General features: G+C 49.6%; 1 protein-coding gene across 13 annotated transcripts in view; it reads right to left on the bottom strand.

Moving 5' to 3' along the window:
* Positions 1 to 24,092, bottom strand: part of MICAL3 (microtubule associated monooxygenase, calponin and LIM domain containing 3) — a 177,055-nt gene that overhangs the window by 84,300 nt on the left and 68,663 nt on the right. For all 13 annotated transcript variants that reach the window (XM_068560337.1, XM_068560327.1, XM_068560323.1 and 10 more), the window contains 11 exons: positions 17,054 to 17,393; positions 14,831 to 15,038; positions 12,879 to 12,995; positions 12,373 to 12,474; positions 11,692 to 11,847; positions 10,634 to 10,734; positions 8,392 to 8,649; positions 7,935 to 8,050; positions 5,216 to 5,342; positions 4,215 to 4,311; positions 1,714 to 1,861 (listed from right to left, as the gene is read on the bottom strand). In XM_068560337.1, the coding sequence (XP_068416438.1) occupies positions 1,714 to 1,861; positions 4,215 to 4,311; positions 5,216 to 5,342; positions 7,935 to 8,050; positions 8,392 to 8,649; positions 10,634 to 10,734; positions 11,692 to 11,847; positions 12,373 to 12,474; positions 12,879 to 12,995; positions 14,831 to 15,038; positions 17,054 to 17,317 (1,694 nt within the window). In that variant the 5' untranslated portion in view covers positions 17,318 to 17,393. The remainder of the gene's footprint in view (positions 1 to 1,713; positions 1,862 to 4,214; positions 4,312 to 5,215; positions 5,343 to 7,934; positions 8,051 to 8,391; positions 8,650 to 10,633; positions 10,735 to 11,691; positions 11,848 to 12,372; positions 12,475 to 12,878; positions 12,996 to 14,830; positions 15,039 to 17,053; positions 17,394 to 24,092) is intronic.

The raw sequence follows: 24,092 nt of genomic DNA, 5'->3' as shown, positions 1-24,092 counted from the left end.
TCTTACTAAAATGTAAGCTCAAGAAAAGGAATTGTTTTTGTTATGTTTCTCCTGTGCCCCGCGTATGGTCTGCATGTATTAAACTTATGCTCAATAACAATAAAGGTCCTATTTGGATCAGGCTGTGTCTAAAGGCTTGGAACCATCGCCCCCTGTGTCCTTTGGAGCTGACAAGCTGTTGATGTACTAAATCAGCTCTGGTGAATCTTACTCAGCCTTCCCCTCTAATTCAAAGGGAAATTCCAAAACTTTCCTCAAAAGATTTCTCCACTGCTAAATTTCCTGACTTTTCCTAAGTATTTAGATTAACAAACATTTCCCACTGGGTTTCAGGCTTCTTGCTATTCAATCAAGTAAAGACTGACAGCATCCTTCTTTAGGTGATTTCAGATTAACTGGGCAGGCCTTATTTTGTGTTAACCTGCTGACTCTGCAACCGTTTTTCATTTTTTAAACTCCTTTACTCTGTATATTAAGCCTACTAAACTATGGGCGCCTCATCCTGAGTGACGTCACGGCAGCCTGAACGGTGCCAAATTAGCTACTCACGGCTCTGTGCACCGTCAGGAGGAAACGCCCGGGCCCCCGGCAGCCTTCGGTCCATTCCCACAGGAGTGTGTCCCCTCCGTGCCAGGCTCCCTTCAGGGACTCTGTCCTGCCCTCCCCCTTCTGTCCTGCCCTCCCTCTGGACTAGGGCTGACTTGCCTGGCCCTTCTCCTGAGCACTTCTGTGTCATCCACTGTCGTCGTTCTCAGGCTGCCCCCTGCCCCCCGGAGGGGTCAATAAGCCCGACTTCAACTTAATTTTCACCAGTCTCGGCATGAGCTAAGGGACAGGGGCACAGAGGTCACTTCCGCTTATCAAGCACGTCAGCACCCCCACTCCTAAGCACTAGGTGAGGCTCCTTTCTTTTATTAACATAAAAAAAGAGCCAGGTCTTTCAGGATTCCTTAAGTAACCATTAGAACAAAACAAATACACAAAAATGGGCCCGTAAGTGGACCTAATGATGAAAGGACAGGCAGCCAAAATAATGCCATGTGCTCTGCTCGTTTCTGAATCTTCTTGTTTGGCTTCCACGGTAACGAATGCCTACGGGGAGATCTGGGTGCACCGGTCACCACAGCTGACCTGGGTCATTCTGTCATACTAGTCTGCATTTAGGTGAGCACAGAATGACCAAAAGAGGAGATGTCACCGCACAGGTGCGAAAGGCCACCTGAGTGTTACAGGCCTAACAGAGCACGCTTGCAAAAAGTGCAAGAGACCACAGACAATGCCGGCAAGCCCCGGTGAATGGAGGAAGTGCTCCGCTGGTAGTGACACACGTGCCTTCAGCCCACACTACGGCCAGGCTTTCCTCGTGACCAGCAGCACTGGACAGAGAGCTGGCCGAACGCAGAGCTCAGCCTGGGGCCAAGAAACAGAGTTTTCCTTCGTGTGATGTTAACAGGTCCAGGGGGTGTTATAACCAGTTTTCCACCTTTTGAGCGCTGAGACTTTACAAACAGCTAATCATTCCTGAATTGAGCTACATAATGCCTAACAGACACAGCTTTAAATATAACTATAAATCAAAATTAGTGACTGACTTCCAGAAGAAGTATCTTATATATATATCTCGTTCTAGGAAAAGGTACAGAGTTTGGCCGCTTGGAAGCAGGGCACTCGCAAGTCCTGCAGGAATACAGATGAAGCAGAGTCTGGACTCACATCAGATCAGGGCGGTATCTGTGGATGATGGCACACAGGGCCAGGCCGCTCTTCCACGACATGGTGAGGTCCGTCACGTTCACCCCAGCGTAGCCATCTGTCTGCCGCTGGCACCAACCCAGCAGTTTGCTGGAACGAGCCACAGACTCTAAAACAACAACGTTATTATTGGAAGTGTGGTCACTTGGTAGCTTTGATAGAGAATCCACATAACCAGGTTGAAAAAATACTGAAGGCAAGGACAAAATAGTCGTTACTGGTTTTCAAAAGTAAGAAGTTATTTAACTGGTATCATAAGAGTGGAATTTAATTTAATTTTTTTTTTTTTTTTGGGCTGTGCGGCGCGGCTTGTGGAATCTTAGTTCCCCGACCAGGGATCAAACCCGGGCCCACAGCAATGAAATTGCAGAGTCCTAACCACTGGACTGCCAGGGAATTCCCATGGAATTTATGGTAGACAAGAAACTACCAATTTATCCAGACTCTGAGGTCAACATCCATGCCCCAAGAGAATGAGAGATCACAGGTGGGTGCTGTGGATCCTCTCACGCTGAAGCCCAGGGTCCCAGCCACTCTCCAGGACAGGGACGTAGAGGGAAGGGTGCCACCTGCTGAGCTGTCACCCTCACACGTGACGGCTCTAAGATTTCCCTGGAGAGTTGTCTGGCAGGTGGCGGAGGAAACGCCTTCCCTTCAAAGTGACATTGGGAGCACCCGAGAAGAAACGTTCCATTCCACCTAGCAGCACGTTAAACACTTGCTCTCACACTTTCCAAGGTACCGAGCAATCTGCCAAGTGAAGAAACTTTGCAGGACCACACAGGCAAGGCCAAGGATGCCAGATCAGGCCAGGCTTGGCACTCAGTATGACAAGTGGTCACGTCTTGAAAAACTCAACACATAGACACACATACTGGGACGTTTTCCAGTCACTGATGTGTCTTCTAAAACACGAAGAGCCTTTATAAAAAACCGTTTTTCATGATCACATCAGAAGAGCTCTGATACAGAACATTTAGAAGAATCTGTGAACTCCGATTTGTGTCCAGGAAAGTCTGTTCCTTACCTTAAGCAGCTGAAAACACTTAACCTTATACTAAGCCATTTGTACATAACAAATTTGTGAACATAACAAAATTAAAACTGCATATCTAAAAATCCCGTTTCACTTCAGTCTTTCAGGGAAAATGTATCCTGAAATGACACAGAGAACTACTGCTGGTGTCATCCTCATAAGTCTCCTGGCTTCAGAAATTCACTTTATTCAGATGTCTCCCAAGTCTGTGTATCCACTGATCCAATACGTACTGGACGACTTCAATATTCCAGGCTCTAGAATAACAGTGAACAAAGACACACTCTCTGGGCACTTCCCTGGCGGTCCTGTGGTTAGGACTCCGCGCTCTCACTGCCAAGGGCCCAGGTTCAATCTGTGGTCGGGGAACTAGGATCCCGCGAGCCGTGCGGTGCGGCCATAAATAAATAAATAAATAAAAGACACACACTCTCTGCTTTCAAGGAGATGACACCCCAGTGGAGGAAGATGAAAATGTTTCCAGCTGCCTGCTGGTAGTCACATCTGCCTTGACATCCCAACAGCACGTCAAATTCAAAATGCCCGTGACAGAGCTCAAATCTTCTCAGCCCCGAGTCCTTGTTCAGACTCTGCCAGTGCTTCTGGCTCCTTAATGCTCTCGGCAGCCACTTCTGACGCCCCGCTGCACGCCAGGTGCTGCAGCGAACACCCCAACACGCCCCCGAGTCCTCGCAGCCAGCGTGAGGTGGGCATGGTTACCCCCACTTTGCACACACAGAAACCCAAGTTCAGAGACGCTACGTATGCTGTCAAGCCACATGCTTCACGGACGGGCACAGCTGGACCGGACGTGGTCTCCCTTCTCATCCGCGGCATCAACACCGGACCGGCCAGCCTGACCACTGGCGCACTTCTAAACTACCTGCTCTGCCCTGGTGCCCTTCTCTGTCCCAGCTCACCTGCAGCTGGCCGGTCACTCTCCTTTTAAAGAACTCTTCAGGGGCCTGCACAGCACAGGCTCCGCCTCCATCACTGTGTCCTGCAGCCGTCGTGGTCCTCAGCTAAGAGGCCACTGCTTCTTCTGTAAAGCCTTCCCTCAAAACCTTGGTCTGCGTGTGTGCTCCCAAGTCCGCCCCCGCCCCCCGCCCTCTCAACAGCGCCGAATCCGATTTCTCTTTACACCCTCGTGAAGCCCTAGACCAGGTTTCCCAGCCTCGACAGCACTGCTGCTTTAGGCAGTTGATCCTTCGCCGTGGGGCTGACTTGTGTACCACCGGGGGCAGAGCAGTAGCAACACCCCCAGTCCTGACACCCAAAAATGTCTCCAGACACGACCAAACGTCCCCTGGGGGCAAACCACCTCCGGTGAGAACCATGTACGTGAGAGCCGGTACTGTGCACACCAAGAGCTCAGCCGATTACACAGAACGCTCTCGACGGCGGAGAGGCCATCACCAGGACTCACCATTGCGGGCCAGTTTTGGGGTAGTTCGGGAATTCACGAGGTTCTCCATCTCCAGATGAATATCTTTTGTTTCTCCAGTATCATACAGATGGCGCACCTGGCAGGAAGTTTACAAGTCGTAAAGAAGGAAAATCACATACCAAGTAACAAATTCCCTACTGAGATCACACTGACTGAAGTGGAAGGCTGGGGAAAGTGTAGTCAGAAGGTATAACGCCAACCTTAATCCTTTCTGGGATGCGGTGGGTCACGTACACACAAATGCACGTGAACTGTAAGAACCTGTGCCCAGAGACAGCCATGGAGGGCCCTCGCACAGTCTCTGCTGGGCCATTAGTGCCGCCCAGTGACAGCGGGTTTCCCCCACAAACACAGAGGCCTAGACACAAACACAGAGGCCTAGATGTAAAGTGAATAAAAAATTACTCTAGAACACAGGCAAATGCGTTGAATGGGCTGCTTTCTCAGAATTGTTGGGCTCCCTGGGGTTATTATGCTTTGTAAAATGTCACTCTCAGTGCAGTAACAAGGCTTTAAGACATTCTGAGTTGGCCGGCAGTATCTTTTACTTGCAGAGGGCCTTATCTTTCCAAGTTCTCTCAAGTGACCCGTGCTGTCTGCCTGCACAACGATCCTGGGAGCAGCAGGGATGGTGACCTCCATGGTACAGATGGGGAAACAAGTTCAGGGAAGGTGAGCGGCGGCCCCCGGGTCACGGTGACCGGTGGCAGTGACGCAGGTGCTTGCTGCACGTCCTGACTAGAGAACGAGGGCTGAGCTCCTGCACCGTCCACGGGAACCAGGAGATGGGACAGAGCCCTCCGGTCACCAGACAACCCGCTGCCCCAGCTGGTCAGTCTGCTGACGGCAGATGCCTCCCTCAGCCAACTGAGGAAGACGTCTGCTTGGATTGTGAAGGAACGCTGGGTGCGCCGGTATTCACGGCGTCTGACTGGTCCTGACCGTGGCCGGGACACGGATGACGGGCCAGGGGCGCTTACCTGGCTTGGCCGGAGGAAGCTGACGTTCATGTTGGGGTATCTGGTGACGGGGTCTATGCTGTACTGGCTGAAGTTCTTGCTCACATTCTCGGGGGTGGTCTGAGGCAGCAACCTATAAATGCTTTCCCTGCAACGACGAACAGCAGTGCGCTCAGAGCGGTGACGGCACCAGAAGCTCCTCCCTCTCCTTTGATAATATTTCTATTTTCTGACAGTCCAGGGTGGGACAAGTCCTCCTCCTTGACGGGTTGCCTCCAACCCCCCATCAGCCCTGGCTTCCCATCCCCACCATCTCAATGATCCCACCAGCACCAGACTGTTAGGGGCCAAGGAGAAGGGCAAGTCCACTGCTGTGGGCAGGGAGCCAAGCCTCACTCTACTTTACTGCTGCGCTGTTTTAGCAAGTAGGCCAATGTTTAATTTTTAAGAAAATCACTGATGAAAATAACTTGCCACCAAATTTACCCAGAGTACCTTAGGTAACAGACTTAAAAAATGGTATCGACCACTAATTTCATCCAGCAAATCCTCTTTCTCTAGTTCTGGTCAAGGCGCTTGTTCTTTATTAGCAAGCAAATCCGAGACCTCACCTCATCTGCAATTATCTGCTTCACGATATCTGACCGTTGAAAGTCAATGTTCACAAGCACTTTGTTGTTTCCCTTTGGATTCGAAGTCACTTTTAATTTCATTTCTTCTCTTATGTTAGTACATCCCCTGCTACCACACTGATTTCATTAGTACAAGTCTCTGTAGTTTAAGGACAGGAAGATTAAATGCACTATTTTCATGTATTGGGTTGGCCAAAAAGTGCCTTCGGTTTTTAAGTAAAAACTAAAGACACATTTTTCATTTTCACCAAGAACTTTATTGAACAACGTATTTATTACCCTTTTGTTCCACTACCTTCTGCCATTTTTCAGACAACTTCATAATTCCATCTTCCCAAAACTTTTTATCTTTTTGAGCAAACAACTGTTCCAGGTGGCTTTTACAGTCTTCCAGGGAACTGAAATTTTTTCCATTAAGAGAATTTTGTAAAGACCAAAATAAATGGAAATCCAAAGGTGCAATGTCTAGTGAATACGGCAGATGAATCAGAACTTCCCAGCCAAGCTGTAACAGTTTTTGCCTGGCCATCAAAGAAACACGTGGTCTTGCGTTATCCTGATGGAAGCGTATGCGTTTTCTGTTGACTAATTCCAGACGCTTTTTGTCGAGCGCCACTTTCAGTTGGTCTAACTGGGAGCAGTGCTTGTTGGAATTAATCGTTGGGTTTTCCAGAAGGAGCTCATAATGGAGGACTCCCTTCCAATCCCACCATTTACACAACATCACTTTCTTTGGATGAAGACCGGCCTTTGGTGTGGTTGGTGGTGGTTCATTTCGCTTGCCCCACGATCTCTTCCGTTCCACATTATGGGACAATATCCACTTCTCATCGCCTGTCACAACTTGTTTTAGAAACAGAATTTTTTGCTACGTTTAAGTAGAGAATCACATGAGGAAATATGGTCAAGAAGGTTTTTTTCGCTTAACTTACGTGGAACATAACCAAGCTGGTGCAAATGATTTTCAACGCTTGATTTGGATACTTTGAGCATGTCGGCTATCTCCCTCGTGGCGTAACGTTGATTGTTCTCAATTAAGGTCTCGAGCTGATCGCTGTCAAGTTCAACTGGTCTACCCGACCGTGGAGCATCGTCCAGCGAGAAATCTCCAGCACAAAACTTCGCAGACCACCTTTGACACGTTCAGTCAGTCACAGCACCTTCTCCGTACACTGCACAAATCTTTTTTTGCGTTTCAGTTGTGTTTTTACCTTTCTAGAAATGATAAAGCATAATATGCCGAAAATGTTGCTTTTTTTCTTCCATCTGCAATATTAAAATGGCTACACAAAAATTCACCAATTTTGATGTCTTTTTTTTTAATCTTTAAATTTTATTTTATTTACTTATTTATTTTTGGCTGCGCTGGGTCTTCGTTGCTGCACGCAGGCTTTCTCTAGTTCTGGCGAGCAGGGTCTACTCTTCATTGCAGCGTGTGAGCTTCTCATTGTGGTGGCTTCTCTTGTTGTGGAGCACGGGCTCTAGGTGCACGGGCTTCAGTAGTTGTGGCACGTGGGCTCAGCAGTTGTGGCTCGAGGGCTCTACAGTGCAGGCTCAGTAGCTGTGGTGCACAGGCCTAGTTGCTCTGTGGCATGTGGGATCTTCCCGGACCAGGGCTAGAACCCGTGTCCCCTGCATTGGCAGGCGGATTCTTAACCACTGCGCCACCAGGGAAGTCCCAGTAAGTCTTTTTTAAAATGCAGGCTGATATGACAGCTGTCACATACAATCTAACAAAATTGTTTCGAATGAAGTTAAAGACAACTAAGTGCTACTAGAGCCATCTTAGGGAAAAAACCGAATGAATCTTTTGGCCAATAGAAATTTATTTGTTCATGTAGCTGACACAAAGGAATCAGAGAGCATCCTTCAGTGTTACACAAAGATTCAGATACCACTCATCAGTAACAAATTTGATTTGAAAGGGATAAGAGAACATCACTTAGATTATATCATCTTTAGGTTTCTATGATTTTATGAATACCTATCTTGCCTTCCCTCTCCTAAACATAAAAACATCATTAGTGAAGAAGAGAAACCTGAACTCTGCCTGAGGAGAAAACCACTGACCCTCCTGTGTCACCGCGGAAGGACGCCCCTCCGGTTACCTCTCTGCCAGGACTTCCAAGGGGCTCCTTCCCAGAGACCAACTGCGCACCATCCAGGCCGAGTCCATAGCAGCTAGAAAGCCCCGGGCTATTCCTGTTCCCATTGGCCAAAAAGGCTACAGAAACAGAAAACAAAGAATTAACCTAAATTACCTTTTAAAAGAGGGAAACTAAACTAAGGAGGAGAGAAAGAGTTTGCTGTTGAAGAGCAGCTGTACCCTGCCCTTCCCTTCCCTACTTCACAACCTGCAGACGGGCAAGTCACAAAGCCTGCGGAACTGCCACCCACAGTGGCAAGCCTGGGCTCCCCGTGGCCTGGGGCCCTCCCCTGTACACTAGACCGCGTGGCGGCGTAGACACTTGCTCCCCAGCTGGGACCCCAGAGCTGCCCCTCAGTGCGATGCCCCCTCGCCAGGCCTCCAACCTGAACTGCCACCTCCTGCTGCTCAGCACTCACCTCCAGAAGGCTGTCCCCTACCAGGGCCACCAGCAGCTGGTGGCCACTGTGCTCCCGCACCAGGGCCGCGTTCTCGGAGGCGTACATGCACGTGAAGTCGAACATGGCCACATCGGGCTGCCCGTAGTGGTTGATGGCGAAGTCCAGGGAGGGCAGCTGCTGCTGGGTGGAGAAGTCGGCCGCCTCCCGGGCATAGCTCAGCAGGGCCTCCTGGTCCACATTCTCCCGGGAGAGCAGGAGCTCCGTGTCGGCGTAGTCCTGTCTCCAGAGGGAAAAGAGGCTCCGTGGAAACGCCCAGGCAGGGGCGCAAGAGCCCGCCGGCCACAGCCATGCTGCGCGTGCCAGACGGAACCTAGTTCCGCAGCCTTCCCCTCCCTGTTCCAAAAGCAGTCTTCTATGCAAACTCAAAAGAAAAGGGGGGAGGCTGTTTCTAAAGGAACGCAGGCTTTGCCGCCTAGAAACAGAGCCCCCGCTTTTCCATTTACTTGGAACAAGTCACTGCTTCTTCAGTCTAGTCCACTCCACCTCACGGAGTTGCTCTGAATACCAAATACAATGATTTAATGTGATGGTGCTCTGTAAACTGAAAAGCATTCATAGTTCAGGCTGCTATCAGCAATCACCGCCTTCTGGGCAACAGCTGGACCTACACGGGACACTCAACCTTGCATAGCTCATCGAACCCAAAGGAAGAACCTTAAAGCTTCAGTGCCAGAGGGATGAGGAGGTGGGGGCAATAGGAGTCCTGGGGGCCGGGAAGAAATACACTGAAAATGGAACAGAAGTTTTCAAAACAATACACAAGATTCTGAAAGGCCCCACAGTAATCCACCAACAAAGAAAAACAATGATGAGAGAAAAAGGGCTTTCCACAGAAAGGATCGAGAAACTCCTTTTCTGTTTTGGAGGCTCCTGGCACACTGAGCCAAGTCTTTCTTCTCAAGTGGGACCTAAGCTTTCCAAGTGCCCCTGATGGTACTTTCCGCTGGCACTACAAGATGTAAAAGCCAAACACAAATACTCAGGTTGGTCCCGGAAACTGTTTGTTCAACACTTAGTAAGTGGCCACCGTGGGCTCCAAGTCTTAGCTTAGTCCCAAGGCGTACCAGTGGGTTCACCGGCTATTTCTCACTGATAAAGCATCCAGCCAAATATATCTTGCTCATGCTTTTGGCAGAATGGGCTGTGCCCACTGCTCTGTCCTGTTCTCCTCACACGCATAAAGGGCCACGGGGCTGAGACACAGACACGAGGCCCACGAGCTCCCAGCTCCCAGCTCCCCAGCACCGCCTGCAGACAAGGCAGCACCATAACTCAGACTGAAGTCACCCGACTCATCATCATCCTGCAAAGACAAAGGACACCCTGAATTCAGCCGCCAGTCTGCGCTGGGAACTGCACAGGCCTGAATCACCACATCTGGTGCCTCTTCTCTCCACTCATCACACAGGGACAGTAATTCTCAAATCCAGACCAACAAGACCAAGTTAAGACTTAAGAAACTCTCCTTAAGGAGCCATCCACCTGTGGTTCTCTGAGTCCATATTCTGATCATCATCTCAGGGAATGTCATACAATTAGTCATCTGGAAAAAAGGCTTAGCTGGCCCTGGCTCTGGGTGAACAAGAGCCCTCACTGTCAGCCCAGAAAGAGGTCCAAATATAGCCCGATCCAGGCACTGTAACCATACCTGCAGTAAAACCAGAACCGTTCTCAGGCTCCCACAAACACCAGTTTTTGCTTCTTGGTCTAACTCCCTTCCCTCTATAACCCCCTCCCAAAAGATGACCTATTAACCAACCAATAGTCGGTCATATATGGAACTCACCATAACCACAAACAGAATCATCTGAAATTAAAATGAATATTTATGCATGAAATGCTATCTGAGATTTGCTTTGCACAGCCCAAAGTGGGAGTGGGGAGTGGGCTGGGCTACTCCTGGGACAGTGCTGGCCACGTGCTGACAACTGCTAATGCTGGATAACAGGCACATCAGGGTTCATCACACAAGTCTCTCCACTTTTGTTCACGCTTGAAATTTTCCATAACAAAAGATTTTTTAAAAAGTTAAACTAAAAAAATCAGAGGAGTACAAAGTATATGGTCCCAGGAGACGAGTGAGGCACTCATTTTCATCCCCTTGCAGGAAAAAACTCATCAGACAATAAAATTCTTTCTCTTGGTAATCACATGACCCAGTACAACATAAAAAGAGGTTTAAAAGAAATCCGTGACTCACATGCAGTATCACCCCTTTGTCCAGTAAACTCTGCTTTTTGGCTGTCATAACAAAATAGTGTGTGTCATCTTTGTAGTAGACGATGTTCTCCAAATCGATCCCTGCAACAGAGAGCAAACGTGCACGTAAGGCTCTGCTGAGATGAAGGTGGGTTAGGGCAGCCAGAGAGACTGTACTGGCCCACAGAGACCAGGGTTGTGGAATTCCAGACAGGGAAAGAGAAAATAAAAAAGGCACCTGAGCCTGATCCTCACTTCCTGCACATTTGTTCACGAAAAGGGGGGAGCTCTGGTTATCCTCACACTACTCTGCATTCACCTGACACCCTGTTATCCTAGCAACAGCAATCAATCGGAAGCAGAAACACGAGGATGGGAAGAAAGGAGAGGTTAACCTCTAGTAAGAGGGTTTGAGTCAGTTCTCAGGTTAAACCTCTTTGATGCTCGTCAAGGCAACGGGGGAATCTCCTAGACTCTCACGGGCAGGACAGACAACTGGATGCCTGGAAGTACAGAGTGCACTACTGGCTCTTTAATTCGATTAACCTGAAAAACAGATGCAATGGGAAGAAACCATGTTCTTTCAGAAAACAGGTAAGTGGAATTTGCCACACATTTTTGTTGCAGCAAAATGTCTAAGTGAATCCATCTATTCACAAGCTATCATACAACAACCTCATTTCTATCTAGCACGTGGTTTACTTCAAAGCCAAACAAACTCAGGAAAAAGAAGACACACTCAACACCTAGAGTCAGGTTCTGAACAAACCAGAGCTCCCCTCCAACAGCCGACGGCGTCAGGCACCACCACGCAGAGCCGGGCAGGGGGAAGGGCTGGAGGAGCAGCCCATCCCTGCAATGAGGACAAAGGACACCAGAGTAGGAGACAGAGACACAGCAAGCATACGCTCAGAACGAAGCACGGGAGTGAAGAAGGAGCAGAGGGGCAAACAACACAGCAGTAACACCGATGATCCCCCCCACCAAACCCTCCAAGAGAAAGATCACAAGCGGTATTTAAATTTCTATCCTTTTTGCTGTGGAGGCATTGACACCAACCTGTGGCTTCCCTCAGTTCCTGGAAAAATTTCTGGTTGAATATAAAAGCCACACCACTGATCTCTTCCACTTTGGCTTCTGCTGTTGTATTTCGGTTAATAAAATTTGCTGTAATGGCAATGGCCAGTTTGCCACGAAATTCTTTCCGACGAAATCCTGGAAGGAAAGAAATTTTCAGAGGTGGCAAAAGCTGGCTAAAGAAGGAAGATCATGTCACACAGGAGGGGTGCTGAGGAAGACATTAGGGAATATGGGGGATGGGAATCAATGGGAAGATTTTAGGGCAGCTCTCCTCTATCTGGAAATAAGGTGTTTACCTCCCAAAGACTGTAACAACCCAGGAAAGACGTCAAAGTCACCCACAACTAACACACCGCTGGAAATCTGACGGACCAGAACAGTACTCAGTACGAGGGGTTCCATTTCATAAAAAGGGACACCGTCTGCTTTAATAACTTAGGTTTAATCCTGCAATGTTCCCTGCTCACGGGTGGCTTGTCTCCCTGTGCCCTGCAGAAGTGGCCCAGTACCAGCTGGCGGGGCGAAGGTGGGGCCTGCCGTTCACCCAGCCTAGGCAGCGCATGCGTGAGGATTCTCAGGAGTGGGGCCTCTGAAGACACAAGCTCTTGGCAGGGTTCCTCCACATGAAGCAGGTGAAGGAGAGAGGAGCATTGCCCGTACCTTCCAAGGTGTTCCTGCGGCCATCCCCTCCAATGATCACTTCAAACTCATATTCTGATACAGGATGGGTTTTGGGGTGCACCAGGGCCCGCCAACCTATCCCTGTGGACGAAAAGTCAAAATGAAGGTTATCACCCAGACCCATTCATACATCTAAGACATCTCTAGGTACCCAGGTGGGCAGACTGCACAAAACCCCACGCCAAAAACACACCAGGCGTAAAAGCATGGGGTACAAACCAAAGAAAGAAGCCTCGAGGAAGGCTCACAAAGGAACGTCCCCACCACACGACTTCCTATAACGAATCCAAGCACCTGTAATGTCTAATACTATGTCAGAGGCCTCCTCATAAGTCAAAAGTCCCTCCAAAGACACAGGCTGTGCAAATGGAGACACCCCTTTAACTAGCTCTGAAAACAACCCTCAGATTCCTCTCTTCTCCCTGGATCTCATCTCTCCTCACCTCTTCAAGGCCCTTTTATCCCTCCTTCATTTGTTCACTCACGTTCATTTTCTTGGTCCTCAGGAGGCTCCACAAGTCCTTGGAATTCCACATTGACGTGGATTTCAATGCCTAGGATCAATGCTACTTTCAAAAGTATTAGCTGAAGCTGACGGATACCTGGGTGAACAGGAAGATTACAGGAGTGAGGGCCCACCGGGGGGAGAGGACCAGTCAGCATCACTGCCCCGGTCCCCCCGTCCACCAACGCAGAGTTTATCCAGATGCTCAAAGCCACCTACAGCAGGCGGCTTTTCCGAGCCATGCTCCATAGCGTCTTCCTTTCTTTCTCAAGGGCAAATACAACTCAGTGCAAGAGATGTTCTAGAGAGACACGCAGGCCTACCTCTCAAAAGCTCTGAGACAGAAGGAGACTCTCCCTTCCATCCTCCCTGACACAGAGCCACAGTGACCGAGCAGCACCTACGATCCTGACAGGACTCACCACAGGAGGCAGAAGATAGGCACCCCCAGGGGTGCTTCCAACTGGATACAAAGGGCTGCCCTGCTTCCTGAATTGCCCACGGCATCTCTCTCTCAGCCTGTTCCCTCACTGATCTTCACACACTCTTACCGCTGAGAGGGGATCCCTGAAACCAGCCTTAGTCTCTTACCATTCCCCCTCCCACCACTGGTCTACGGCTGCAGAAACTAAGGCTCAAAACGATTGAAAATCTTGCTCATTATCATAGTGAGACTTATTTATTTGTTCAGTGTCCAATGAGTAGTTCCCAGGTGCCAGACACGGACGGCCCCAGGTACACTGAGAGAAAGTCTGGGCCCTGATGTGGGACCCTCTCAGCTCCAAGACAAATCCTGCCACACACAAGGCAGACAAGTCCGCTGACACACTGACCTCGGTCCTCTGTTAACACCGACTGCCTACAGGCTGTGACCAATGTGCTAGGAATACGTGCTAGTCCTCCACGCAGCTGTCTCGGCTATCTCCCCCACTTTCCACCCTTCCACGTCACACTCCCAAAGACTTGTTAAATCCCCTGCTGGCGCACATCTCATTCCTGCAGATGGCTGCTACCCATTACAGCCTGACAGATGCACAGAGTGCTTCTGCTGCCGGTGGAATGTGGCATCTGCTGGCCAGCGTCTGATAAACTGGCACGACTGCTTCAAAGAGCAAAGGGTTGAGTAGCTGAATGTTTACAGGACACATCTGAGGAGCTCAGAACAACAGTTCCTTGATAAGTCTGTCCTGCAATCATTAATGGTGATCAACAGACAAGACTTCAACTTCATAATGTAGACAACAGTCTGTTCTGAACCGCTTTTCAGAGCGGCATGAAAACAAAAGCACCGTCTGCATTTTCTACTGCCTCGAGCACAGGCCCAGGCTGAGCTTGGAGGGGACAGGAGGAGAGCAGGAGCCCTCCACGCTGCAGACCTCATGAGAATCACTCGGGCAAAGGGATCCCGCTATCTACCTGCCATTCACAGCTAGACTAGGAGTCCGCTTCTTCCATCACTGTGGCTCCCCAGGACCATCCCCAGAGTGTTTTTTCTCACATTAGGAGAGTACCCACCTAGCACATCACAGCAAGCCGCATACCTCGTGCTTCTCCCATCGGACTAAGAGCCACCAGAGGGTCAAAGCCCAAACTGGCAGTCTGTTTCCTAGCTTGGCCCCAATCCTATCCCGGCCCCAATCCTATCCCACCCACTGCCAGGGCTCAGTAAGCGCTCAGGACGTTAGAATTCCTTAAGCTAAACTCATTTCATAGGAGACACACTGGTAGTTAAGAATCTCAGGTTACAGAACCACCGGAGGGCAGGTATTTTGACTCCAAGCTGAGTGTGTTTTCTACACAGTAGATACTAAGGACGTCAGCACACACTAGGCTGCTGAGTACGAATTCCTCCGGTAATCTGCCTGCCTCTTTCTCCTGAAAAATGAGTAGAGGGTAGGGGTGGGATCCTACAGGAGAACTGATTTTACTTACTGATGTGGTCGATGGCTCCAGCACAGAACTTGCCGTAGAACTTCTTGGCACCCAGGCCTCGCAGATCGTGTATGGTGAATGGCCAGAGATGCAAGACATTGTTGCGGGAGAAGGCATCTCGCTTCTCAATCACGACCACCTTGGCTCCCAATAAGGATAAATCGATGGCTGTGCGGAGACCGCAGGGGCCAGCTCCAATGATGAGACACTGAAAAACACAGCTGCTTTCAGGGCGAAGGGAGTACCTCTTGAGCGCATAACCACCATTCCCTAAAGCCCCCCAGTAGGGCTATGCTCCCCATGACCAAGAAACTTTCAAACCCATCCGGGTCAGAGCGGAGTGCCTGCAATGGCTTCACAGAAAAGCTGTGGGCGCTCTGGATGGAGGAGACTTAACTGTAAGTGCTGGACAGAAACTCAGACGCGGCACCTGCAGATCACATTACCTGGGTCCTCACATCAACACACAATATGAAGATCACATCTCATCTCTCAACAACAGGAGAAAACCTTCTGGAAGGTTTCTAAGTCAAGCAGGTCTCTGTCCACGGAGGCACAGATCATTAAATACACAGCCAAGCAATCTTAGGGTCCTGGAATGGACCTACCACTTGAGAGACTCCCAGGTGGTAATTTTCAAGAGCCAAAGATCTATGTGCAGAAAAGAGTTCTAAAATCACCAACTTTAGACTGAAAATCCAGGGAAATGATCTTGAAGATCCATATTCTAGAGAAGTACTCAGGGTGAGACCACACACTTATCTTAACTAGTTGGCATGCACGTTCAGAAGAAAGACATGCACTGTTTCTGGCTTCCAATTCCTTTTATCCTTTTATTCTTTTTCCATATAAATTTATTTATTTATTTATTCCATATAAATTTTTTTCCATATAAATTTATTTATATTTTTAATTTTTATTTTTAATTTAAATTTTAATTTAATTTTATATTTTTAATTTTTATTTATATTTTTATATTTTTAATTTATTTATATTTTTATATTTTATATTTTTTATTTTGGCTGTGTTGGGTCTGTGTTGCTGTGCACAGGCTTTCTCTAGTTGCAGCGAGCGGGGGCTACTCTTCATTGTGGTGCGCGGGCTTCTCATTGTGGTGGCTTCTCTTGTTGCAGAGCATGGGCTCTAGGTGCGCGGACTTCAGTAGTTGTGGCTCGCGGGCTCTAGAGCGCAGGCTCAGTAGTTGTGGCACACAGGCTTAGTTGCTCCGCGGCATGTGGGATCTTCCCGGACCAGTGCTCAAACCCATGTCCCTTGCACTGGCAGGCAGATTCTTAACCCCCGTACCACCAGGGAAGCCCCTCCAATGCAGCCAAAAATAAATAAATAAATTTTTATATATATATAAAAACTCTAGAGCGCACTTGAATTACTTGCATTTTGTGGATGAATATCTACCCAAATGCAAACCAACACAGGGCAAGTTAAGGCTCCTGAAAGGACAGTAACAACAGTCATAAAGTCATCTGCAGCTTCATTTCCCTGCTAGCTTTTCCGAACTTCTCACAGAAAGTGCTCTTACTAAGGAGAAGAGCAGGAATGTATTACCTTTCTCCTCTCCCCACGCCTCTCCCTGCACAGGTGACTGCGCATCTCGGGTCTTTCCCCAGGCCTACCCGTTTCATGGAAACTCTATTTCTCTCGATTGTGAAGAAAGCAAAAGAAATACTTTAGTTTACAAAGCCCTTGCTTATCAAGATAGACCTCTGGAAAATGGATGAAAAGAGGTCTGAAGCCTGTGGGAAGAAAATCCCCAAGTTGGCAAATACTCTACACCTTACCAGAGGCTGAGTCTGGAACAATGACTTTGCCCAGCACCAGGCTGCCACGGTCAGACAGGACACTGACAGGGCCTGGCTACCTCTTTGCTCAGAGGCCTGCATCCTCCTAACAGTCTGAGATTCAACTAGAACCTCAGCAAAATCAAACAACTCCTACGGTGTTTGACTTCAGGGTTGTTCTCAGTAGCTGAAACCCCGAATGTTCCTATGTGAATCCACGGGATAAGAATGGGGCACACAGAACAGTCGAATGAACGAACACAGGTAGTGGATCCACAAAGTTCTGCCGCAGTGTGAGCTTGACGGCCTCCCTAGGCTGTGGCCTAAGCAGCCTTGTCCTCACCAGGCTACCTCCACCCAATGCTCTCTCCTTCTCCAGCTGAGTCCTTGGGTCAGTGCCCAGGGCCTGGGCGGCCGCCCCTACCTTAGTGTTAGTGCACGCCTTTCCCTTCTTGTAGTCTTTGTGGCTGCCCCGCTTGTCCAGCTTTGCCCAGAGGGCCTTGGCTCTCCAGTAGTTGAGCTTGGACTTGAGCTTGTGGTAAAAGGAGCGGTGGTCCTTAGGCTTCAGTTCCAGGTGGTCGCAGAGCTCTTGGAAGGCCTTGAGGGTCCCCTTGCAAGTGGTGGCCTGCACGAACCGGTCAAAGAGGATGTGAGCCCGATTCGTCGCCTCGTTCTTACGTTCCTCCATGTCTCCCCACTCTCAGGCCCCTGTCAAATGGGGCGGTGGGGGGGGCTGTCGATCCACCTGACGCCGTCACGTTAATCTAATAAAGAAAGAAAGAGGAACGGTTAGCAAATCCAAAGCTGCATCTAGAAACGTTTTCTAGGAGACATAACTCTTTCCAGAGTGCACTTCCTAAGTGTTGCAGGCGTTCGTTACACAAGCGTAATAAGCTGCCGGTGCTCTAGACTCCAGGCACCGTCTGAGACACCGCGGATGGAGAAATGAGGAAGACTGCAGTTGCTTTCAAGGCTCTTACAGTTTAGCGGGTGAACAGAAGCTTAGATGTGCCCTACTAAGTGTCAGGGAGAGAGAGGCTCAAGGGATGTGGGAACACAGGGGAAGAGCGCCTTCATCACGGGGGAGGGATCCTCATCCAGGATGAGCCTCTGAGGGACGACAGCTGAGGGTTTCAGGATGAATTAGTGTCAGCCAGGCAGGCAGGAAGCACAGGACGTGGAAAAGGAAGTAAACTGGAAGGCTTGCAAGGGACTCTTACAGACGAAAGGGTCAGGGATGTCTCCCGTGGAGTGAGTGGTGAGCCCAGGCCGAGGGATTACAAACAGAAGCCCTCATCTGTGGCGGGTACCCTGTTACAGCTGAGCTGCCTCAGTGGAGGGGCTCACCAGGCAGTCGGCTGAGTCGGCTCGGGGGGCACAGCACACAGGTGGTAGCTGACCTGTGAAGGCCCGTCAGATGACACGGGGGAGCCCTGGGCTCTGGGGGAGATCTGGACTCAGCGAGGGAGGGGCTGGCAGCCAAGGACGAGCGCTCTGAAGAGCTTCTGAGGCGCAGCGGAGAGGTCTGAGAGCAGAGCCAAGGTCGGCGTTTAGGGACTGAAGTCCTGCCATGCGGATGGCACGTGGCAGGTAGGAGGATTTTACAGCCATTCCATTTTGCCCACAAAGAAACCTGACAGCAGTAATGATGCTGTCTATACCTCCCACTTATCAAAAACCTCCAGCACCTACCAGCCTACGTTTGCTGGTAGAAGCTTCAAGAAGGGAGGGGCCCCACATGCGCTCCTTCACCCACTCCCTGCCTTGGGTCTGTACCACGCTTACTTGTCATCACTACGGAGAACTGTTGCTGGGGGCGGGAGGCAAAGGGCCAGAGGCTGGAACAGGGCGAGCAGAGAAGCAGGGCAGCGCAACAAGACGAGCAGCACCTCGGCCCTGGGTCCACGCGCGCTGGGCCCGGGCTGCCCCACTCGGCCTCAGTTCTCCCTCGCGTTAGATGAGGTGAGGGTGGATGCCCGGCGTTCAGTGTGGGAAAACCCTCCCAGCCACAGGACTCACGCCCGGGGCTCCAGGCGACTTCCCGTCGGGTGACAAACAGGGCTGCGCCAGAGCTCTGCTTTAAAGAGGACCTGCTCGTGGAGATGGCAGGGGATGGAGGAAGGGAGCTGCTGATCTACTGTGTTGGGGGAGGAGGGGTGGAAGTGAGAAGTGACCCACTGTTTAGTGAACCAGCCCAGGGCAAAGGGAGCCACCAACCTATGTGCTGATGAGACCCTCTGCTTGCCTCCCCAGGCCTGGAAGAGCCCCACGTCCCGTCCTGAAGCTCTTACAGGCGGGAGAAGCCCCCTTGGGAAGCGGGAATAAGATTCTGCTTCTTTCCACACTTTACCACGTTATTATAAGGTTGAACTGAACCAACTGGAGGTGTGGGTGGTTTCCTGAGAGAAGGCAATACCTAAATACCAGGAACTGCCACTTTCCTCTTGTGTTTTCTGTGTCAACAGACACAGCACTTGTTCTGTGGAGGCCGAGGTGAAGATGGTAATTCTTTACCTGAAACACACTGACTTGGCTTCTCATCTCAAATACATCACTAACTCAACAACCCCTCCTATGCACACTGCTGAACAACAGCTTGTCCCAACAGCCACGTGGCCAAGAGCCCAACAAGAAATGGAATTAACTGGAACTAACCTTCAGTTTCCCCTAAATAAAAGTTTATTCTAGGTAGCGCTAAGCAGCAAGATAAATATTTTAAAGTTTCTAAAGAGAGCCCATTCTTCTTCTTACAAGTCAATGCTTATCCTAGAAACTGCAGGTAGTCAAAAGACGGCTTGTAAGTGGTAGAGAAAACCAAACATGCTCATCCAGAAGCAGAAGAAAGGGTAATAACCCACGACTAGAAACAAGGGTCCCGGGTGTTGCCCGTCGGGGCCTCTGCGGCTTTATTTGCTTTGCTCGTGAGGCCAGCAGACAGCACTCCTGCCCCTGTGTGCCCCACCTGTATGCACAGCTCTCTCGAACTCCACCAGAGTCACAGTGTTTAGAAAGCTTTGAACACACCGGCTCTGATCTCTCTGCCTCTCGTCGAGAAAGAAAATGATTTTTCTTTGTTCCTAAACAGCAGCAGCCACCTTCCACTCCCTGCCAGGATCTGGAGCCCGAGGCACCACCGTGTTCTAGCTGACACCAACACGCTCAAGATCCTGCGACATGCATTTCTAAAGGCCTTTCCCCTGTCTCACCCCACCCTAAAAGAGTCTCGGCATTTATTTTCAAAGAAGAATTCTGATGTGTGGGCTAACACCCCCTTGGTTGGCTGTAGCCCACCCTGTTTGAAACAAACATTTACTTCCAAAGAGCTGAGCACTTGCTCAAACCAAACCTCACCACAGATGAACACCTTCATTAATAACTGGCCCCCAGTCCTTCTGCTGATGCAAAACACTTTCAAATGAACAGGTTCCAGCCGCTCCCGGACAGCTGCAGAGAGCCTGCTTGCAAGAGGCAGACAGGGAGTAAGTGCCCAGTGTAAGAGAGTTCCACCTGCAGGTCACTAATGACAACAGATAAGTAGAGGGAAGCTGGTTCCTGGAACAATGTGACAGGCACCCGAGGTAAGACTACACAAGACCAATTCCCTCGGGCTGCCTCAGCTTTCCCCCTCTGCAAGCCAAGTGGCCGTAGCAGAAGACACTCCAGTGTCTGTTCTGCAGCTCTGCTGGCGGGACAGCCTCGTGCAGCCTGGGGACTACCCGGCACTGGGTTCACGCTAAGAGCAGCTGGGCAGACGGCAGAAGGACCACTCCCGCCATCGCCCTCATGCCCTCATTCCTGAACGTCAAACCCAGGTCGTGCTCCTCCGGGCCTCTCCTGGACCACCCCCATGTGCTGTACGTCCCACTAGCCAGGGAAAATCAACAGTCATAAGCGCAGGAGCCTACATACCAGGAAACCTGGCCGGAAGGTGCCAGAAATCCTGAGGACTGAAAGGTCAAGGTGTGGAAGGAAGGGACAAGGGAAGTGAGGAGCCTGAGGAGAGACGAGAAGAGGTGAGGCCAGCTCTCCGCATGTCAGTGCGATCTCTGCCACCGGCAATGGCCTGCGAGTTCCGTCCCACAGCAGCTGACTGCTGACTCAGAAGCACACTCCTTGGCTGTGGAGGAAAGTGCTAGAGAGACAGCCTATGAAGTGCATGCAGGAACAGAGTTTATGTCTCTATTTATAAGAGTAAAAGGTTGTCACTGACTCATGGCTCAGTCTCTAGCTCTTAGAATAGATGGGTGGTTATTTGAGGGGTGGGGGAGACTTACCTTTAAAAATAGAAAAAGGAAAGAGAATCAAAACAACAAAATAAGAATTATACTTCAAGAGTAAGAAATCAGAGCCAAGTTTGGTTAATTTTCTCCCTAGCCACTGCACCACTAATATACTGGCACATGTGCAAATCTGACTCTTACAAAGGATCTACGAAATGCTCCTTTCCTAGCCCATGCAGTCAGAGGCGTGACTTGTCTAAACAGACCTTAGAAGGAAGGCAGATAGGAAGACATGTTTTACAATGTCATTAGGAGGAAAATTAGATGACAAATGCACTTCAGATTACAGAGATTCCTTCATGTTTTACAGAAACAAGGACCAAAGTAGCCAAATGCCTTGAGCTCTTGGTCAGTCTTTCTGCAAAAGAGCCGCTCAGGCCACCACCATCTGTGGATGGGGCATCTGATTGAATCAGACTGTCTGGTAATGAAACTCCTCGTCGCCCCAACTGCTTCCCAGCTCCTGTCTCAAAGGCCTCTCATCTCTCATGGCCCCAAGATAAGGTTCTCTAGGTCCCAAGGAAGCAAGCTCAAAATACAAGAAGGAAAGCAGTCCTTCTCACAATTCTTGTTGCTGCCTTTGTTCCATCCTTAGTTCTTCTCTGACTTTCCATCCTATTTAACATCAAATGGACACTCGGCGGGATGCTGAGGACACCGGAAACCAGCCCCCGTGCCCCTCTCCATTCCACGGATCTGCTCTTTAGTCCCACGCACCGGTCCTCATCCGCGCCTGCGATTGCACAAGCGCGTGACTGGAATGGCTCTCTCCTCCACCACCTCAGGGCTTCATCAGGGCAGGGACCGGGTCTCTGCAGCTTCAGCCTGACCTGCAGTGGGAACACTCTAGTTTCTGTGGAGTTGACAAGGGAAAAGAATCCCTAGTGGGAGTCTGTCTGGAGGTCCCTGCGTGGCTGGGGGAGGTGGAGGAGAAGCGGGGGGATGTTACAGAGGAGAGTTCTATCTAATGTGCCACCAAAATGGGGTGTCTAAGAACACAGTCAGCCTGGGCAGGGGAGAGCAACTAGCAAAAATGCAGCGCTTTTGTTATGGATTCTCACACTGCCTTATTCTAGGAGGTGGAACGGCCCTCTCTAGAGGGGTCTGAGAAGAGCCTGGACCATGACCTCCGGGTTCTCTTCCAAGTCTCCAATTCTGAAAGACGCTAACCCCTAATGTTGTATCTTCTCAAAACTTTTTATTTTACTTTCTTTGACAGCAACCTATTTCTTCAGGAAAAACACCTACACAATTGACCAAGGAGTCAGAAATGACCTCTGCCCATAGAGAACAGACTTGTGGTTGCCAAGGGGGAGGGGGAGAGGGAAAGGCATGGACTGGGAGTTTGGGGTTGGTAGATGCAAACTATTACATTTAGAATGGATATACAACAAGGTCCTAATGTATAGCACAGGGAACTATACTCAGTATCCTGTGATAAACCATAATGCAAAAGAACATAAAAAAAAGAATGTATATATGTATGTAACTGAGTCACTTTTCTGTACAGCAGAGATTGACACAACATTGTAAATCAACTATACTTCAATAAAAAATTTTTTTAAATATATATAAATGGGATCATTAAAAAAATAAAATATTGAAGGGTCAAAAAAAAATAAAATATATCTAAAACATAACTTAAAAAAAAAAAAGAAAAGAAATGACCTCTGTCTCTGTCACCCCAAGCAAACAGTAACAAGTCCAAGTCAGAACCAAACACCAGTAAACATAATGGCTGATGCCGATGCAAATGCCAATGTCTGTCCCAAATAACCCGGGAAAACAAAGAGTCAAAAAGAACAATGCCCCAGCCCCAGTGTCTCAGGAAGAGTATCTTCACCTGCAAAGTGAAGGTAATGTCCAATGAATCACAGGGTTTTGCAGGAACTGAGGTAATGAGTGCAAAATGTGTAGCAGTGCCAGGCGCACAGCAAGACCCAGTAAATGGCAGGAGTGTTGTTATTATCTAGTAGTTTATAATCCCATCAACAAAAGGTTATACTCAGCTAAATAAGTGGCTACTATAACAGAATGAGAGAACTCAGACAGCTCTGTCCTTTGAAAGAAAGAAAAATGTTGTAAAACTTCCTTTGTCCCTCCCTCACTCTTCACCCTCCCCACTCCACTTGTCCCAGAAGGTGTGACAATGGCATTGGGCAGGAGGGGCTAAAGGATAACACCAGAGTGGGCAAGTTCCTGCCAAACTCAGATGTTCAAACAAGAAAGATACAAGGACTGTCAGTGACAGTGAAAACAGCCAACACTGAATACTTATTGGCGGTCAGATCCACACCGCATCTCCACCGTCACCACAATCTACCACCTGCATTTTGCAGGTGGAAAACTGCTGCTTAAAGACGTTTAAACGTCACACAGCAGGAAAACGGTGCTGCCAGGTTTTGCATCCAGAGCCCAAGGCCAGAGCCATTTGAAGGAAGAACCACCTGAGAACACAGCTTGAGAAACAAGAGCTCATTAGAACGACATCCCCGGTCCAGAACCTCCGGGAGGAGCGCTCCGGGTGAACTTAGCAAGGACACACAATACGAGATTCTTTTTCTTCTCACAATTCATCGCTGTATGGGCTCCTTTGAAATGGAGCCCTTTCTTAAATGGAGGTCAGGGCACTCTGGGGTCACAGTGACCCTCCGAGTGGCGGCTGAAAGGCTGAGCGCTCCCCAGCCTGCATCCCTCAGCAGCTCTCGCACCTGAGCCAGCATCAGCACCTCTCAGGAGGTGATCACAAAGCATTTCTGAATCACCCAATGCTACTCCACTAGCTGCAGGAACTCAGGGCAGGACAGGAGGTGAATCTCAACCTATCCACTACCAAGGGTCCAGAGCTGAGGGACAGAGACCAAAAGACCAACCCCTTCCTGCCCACAAGTCTGAGAGCCTTGTTATGATCCAGGCTGTCAGGGTGAGGAAAGGGCCTCTGGCTGGGGAGAGAGGCTCACTGAGGTTGTGGGAAAGCGCAACCAAAAGCTGTTCTTCTGCACAAGGGCAGGCCCCGGTCCACGTAGCTCGGCACTGTGTACCCAGTTCCCGGCACATAGTAGGTGCTCAATGAGGTTCTGCTGACTAGAGGACTACCCAGCCACCTGCACTTGTGCAGGCTCGGGAAGTGGTCTGCCTGGCAGCCGTGCAGGGTGACCTCGAGGGCCACTGCTGGACAGGGGC

Source organism: Eschrichtius robustus, chromosome 13, assembly GCF_028021215.1.
Source record: "Eschrichtius robustus isolate mEscRob2 chromosome 13, mEscRob2.pri, whole genome shotgun sequence".
Lineage (NCBI taxonomy): Eukaryota > Metazoa > Chordata > Mammalia > Artiodactyla > Eschrichtiidae > Eschrichtius > Eschrichtius robustus.
The sequence above is the reverse complement of the archived record's forward strand: the minus strand, read 5'-3'. Positions and strand labels throughout refer to the sequence as shown.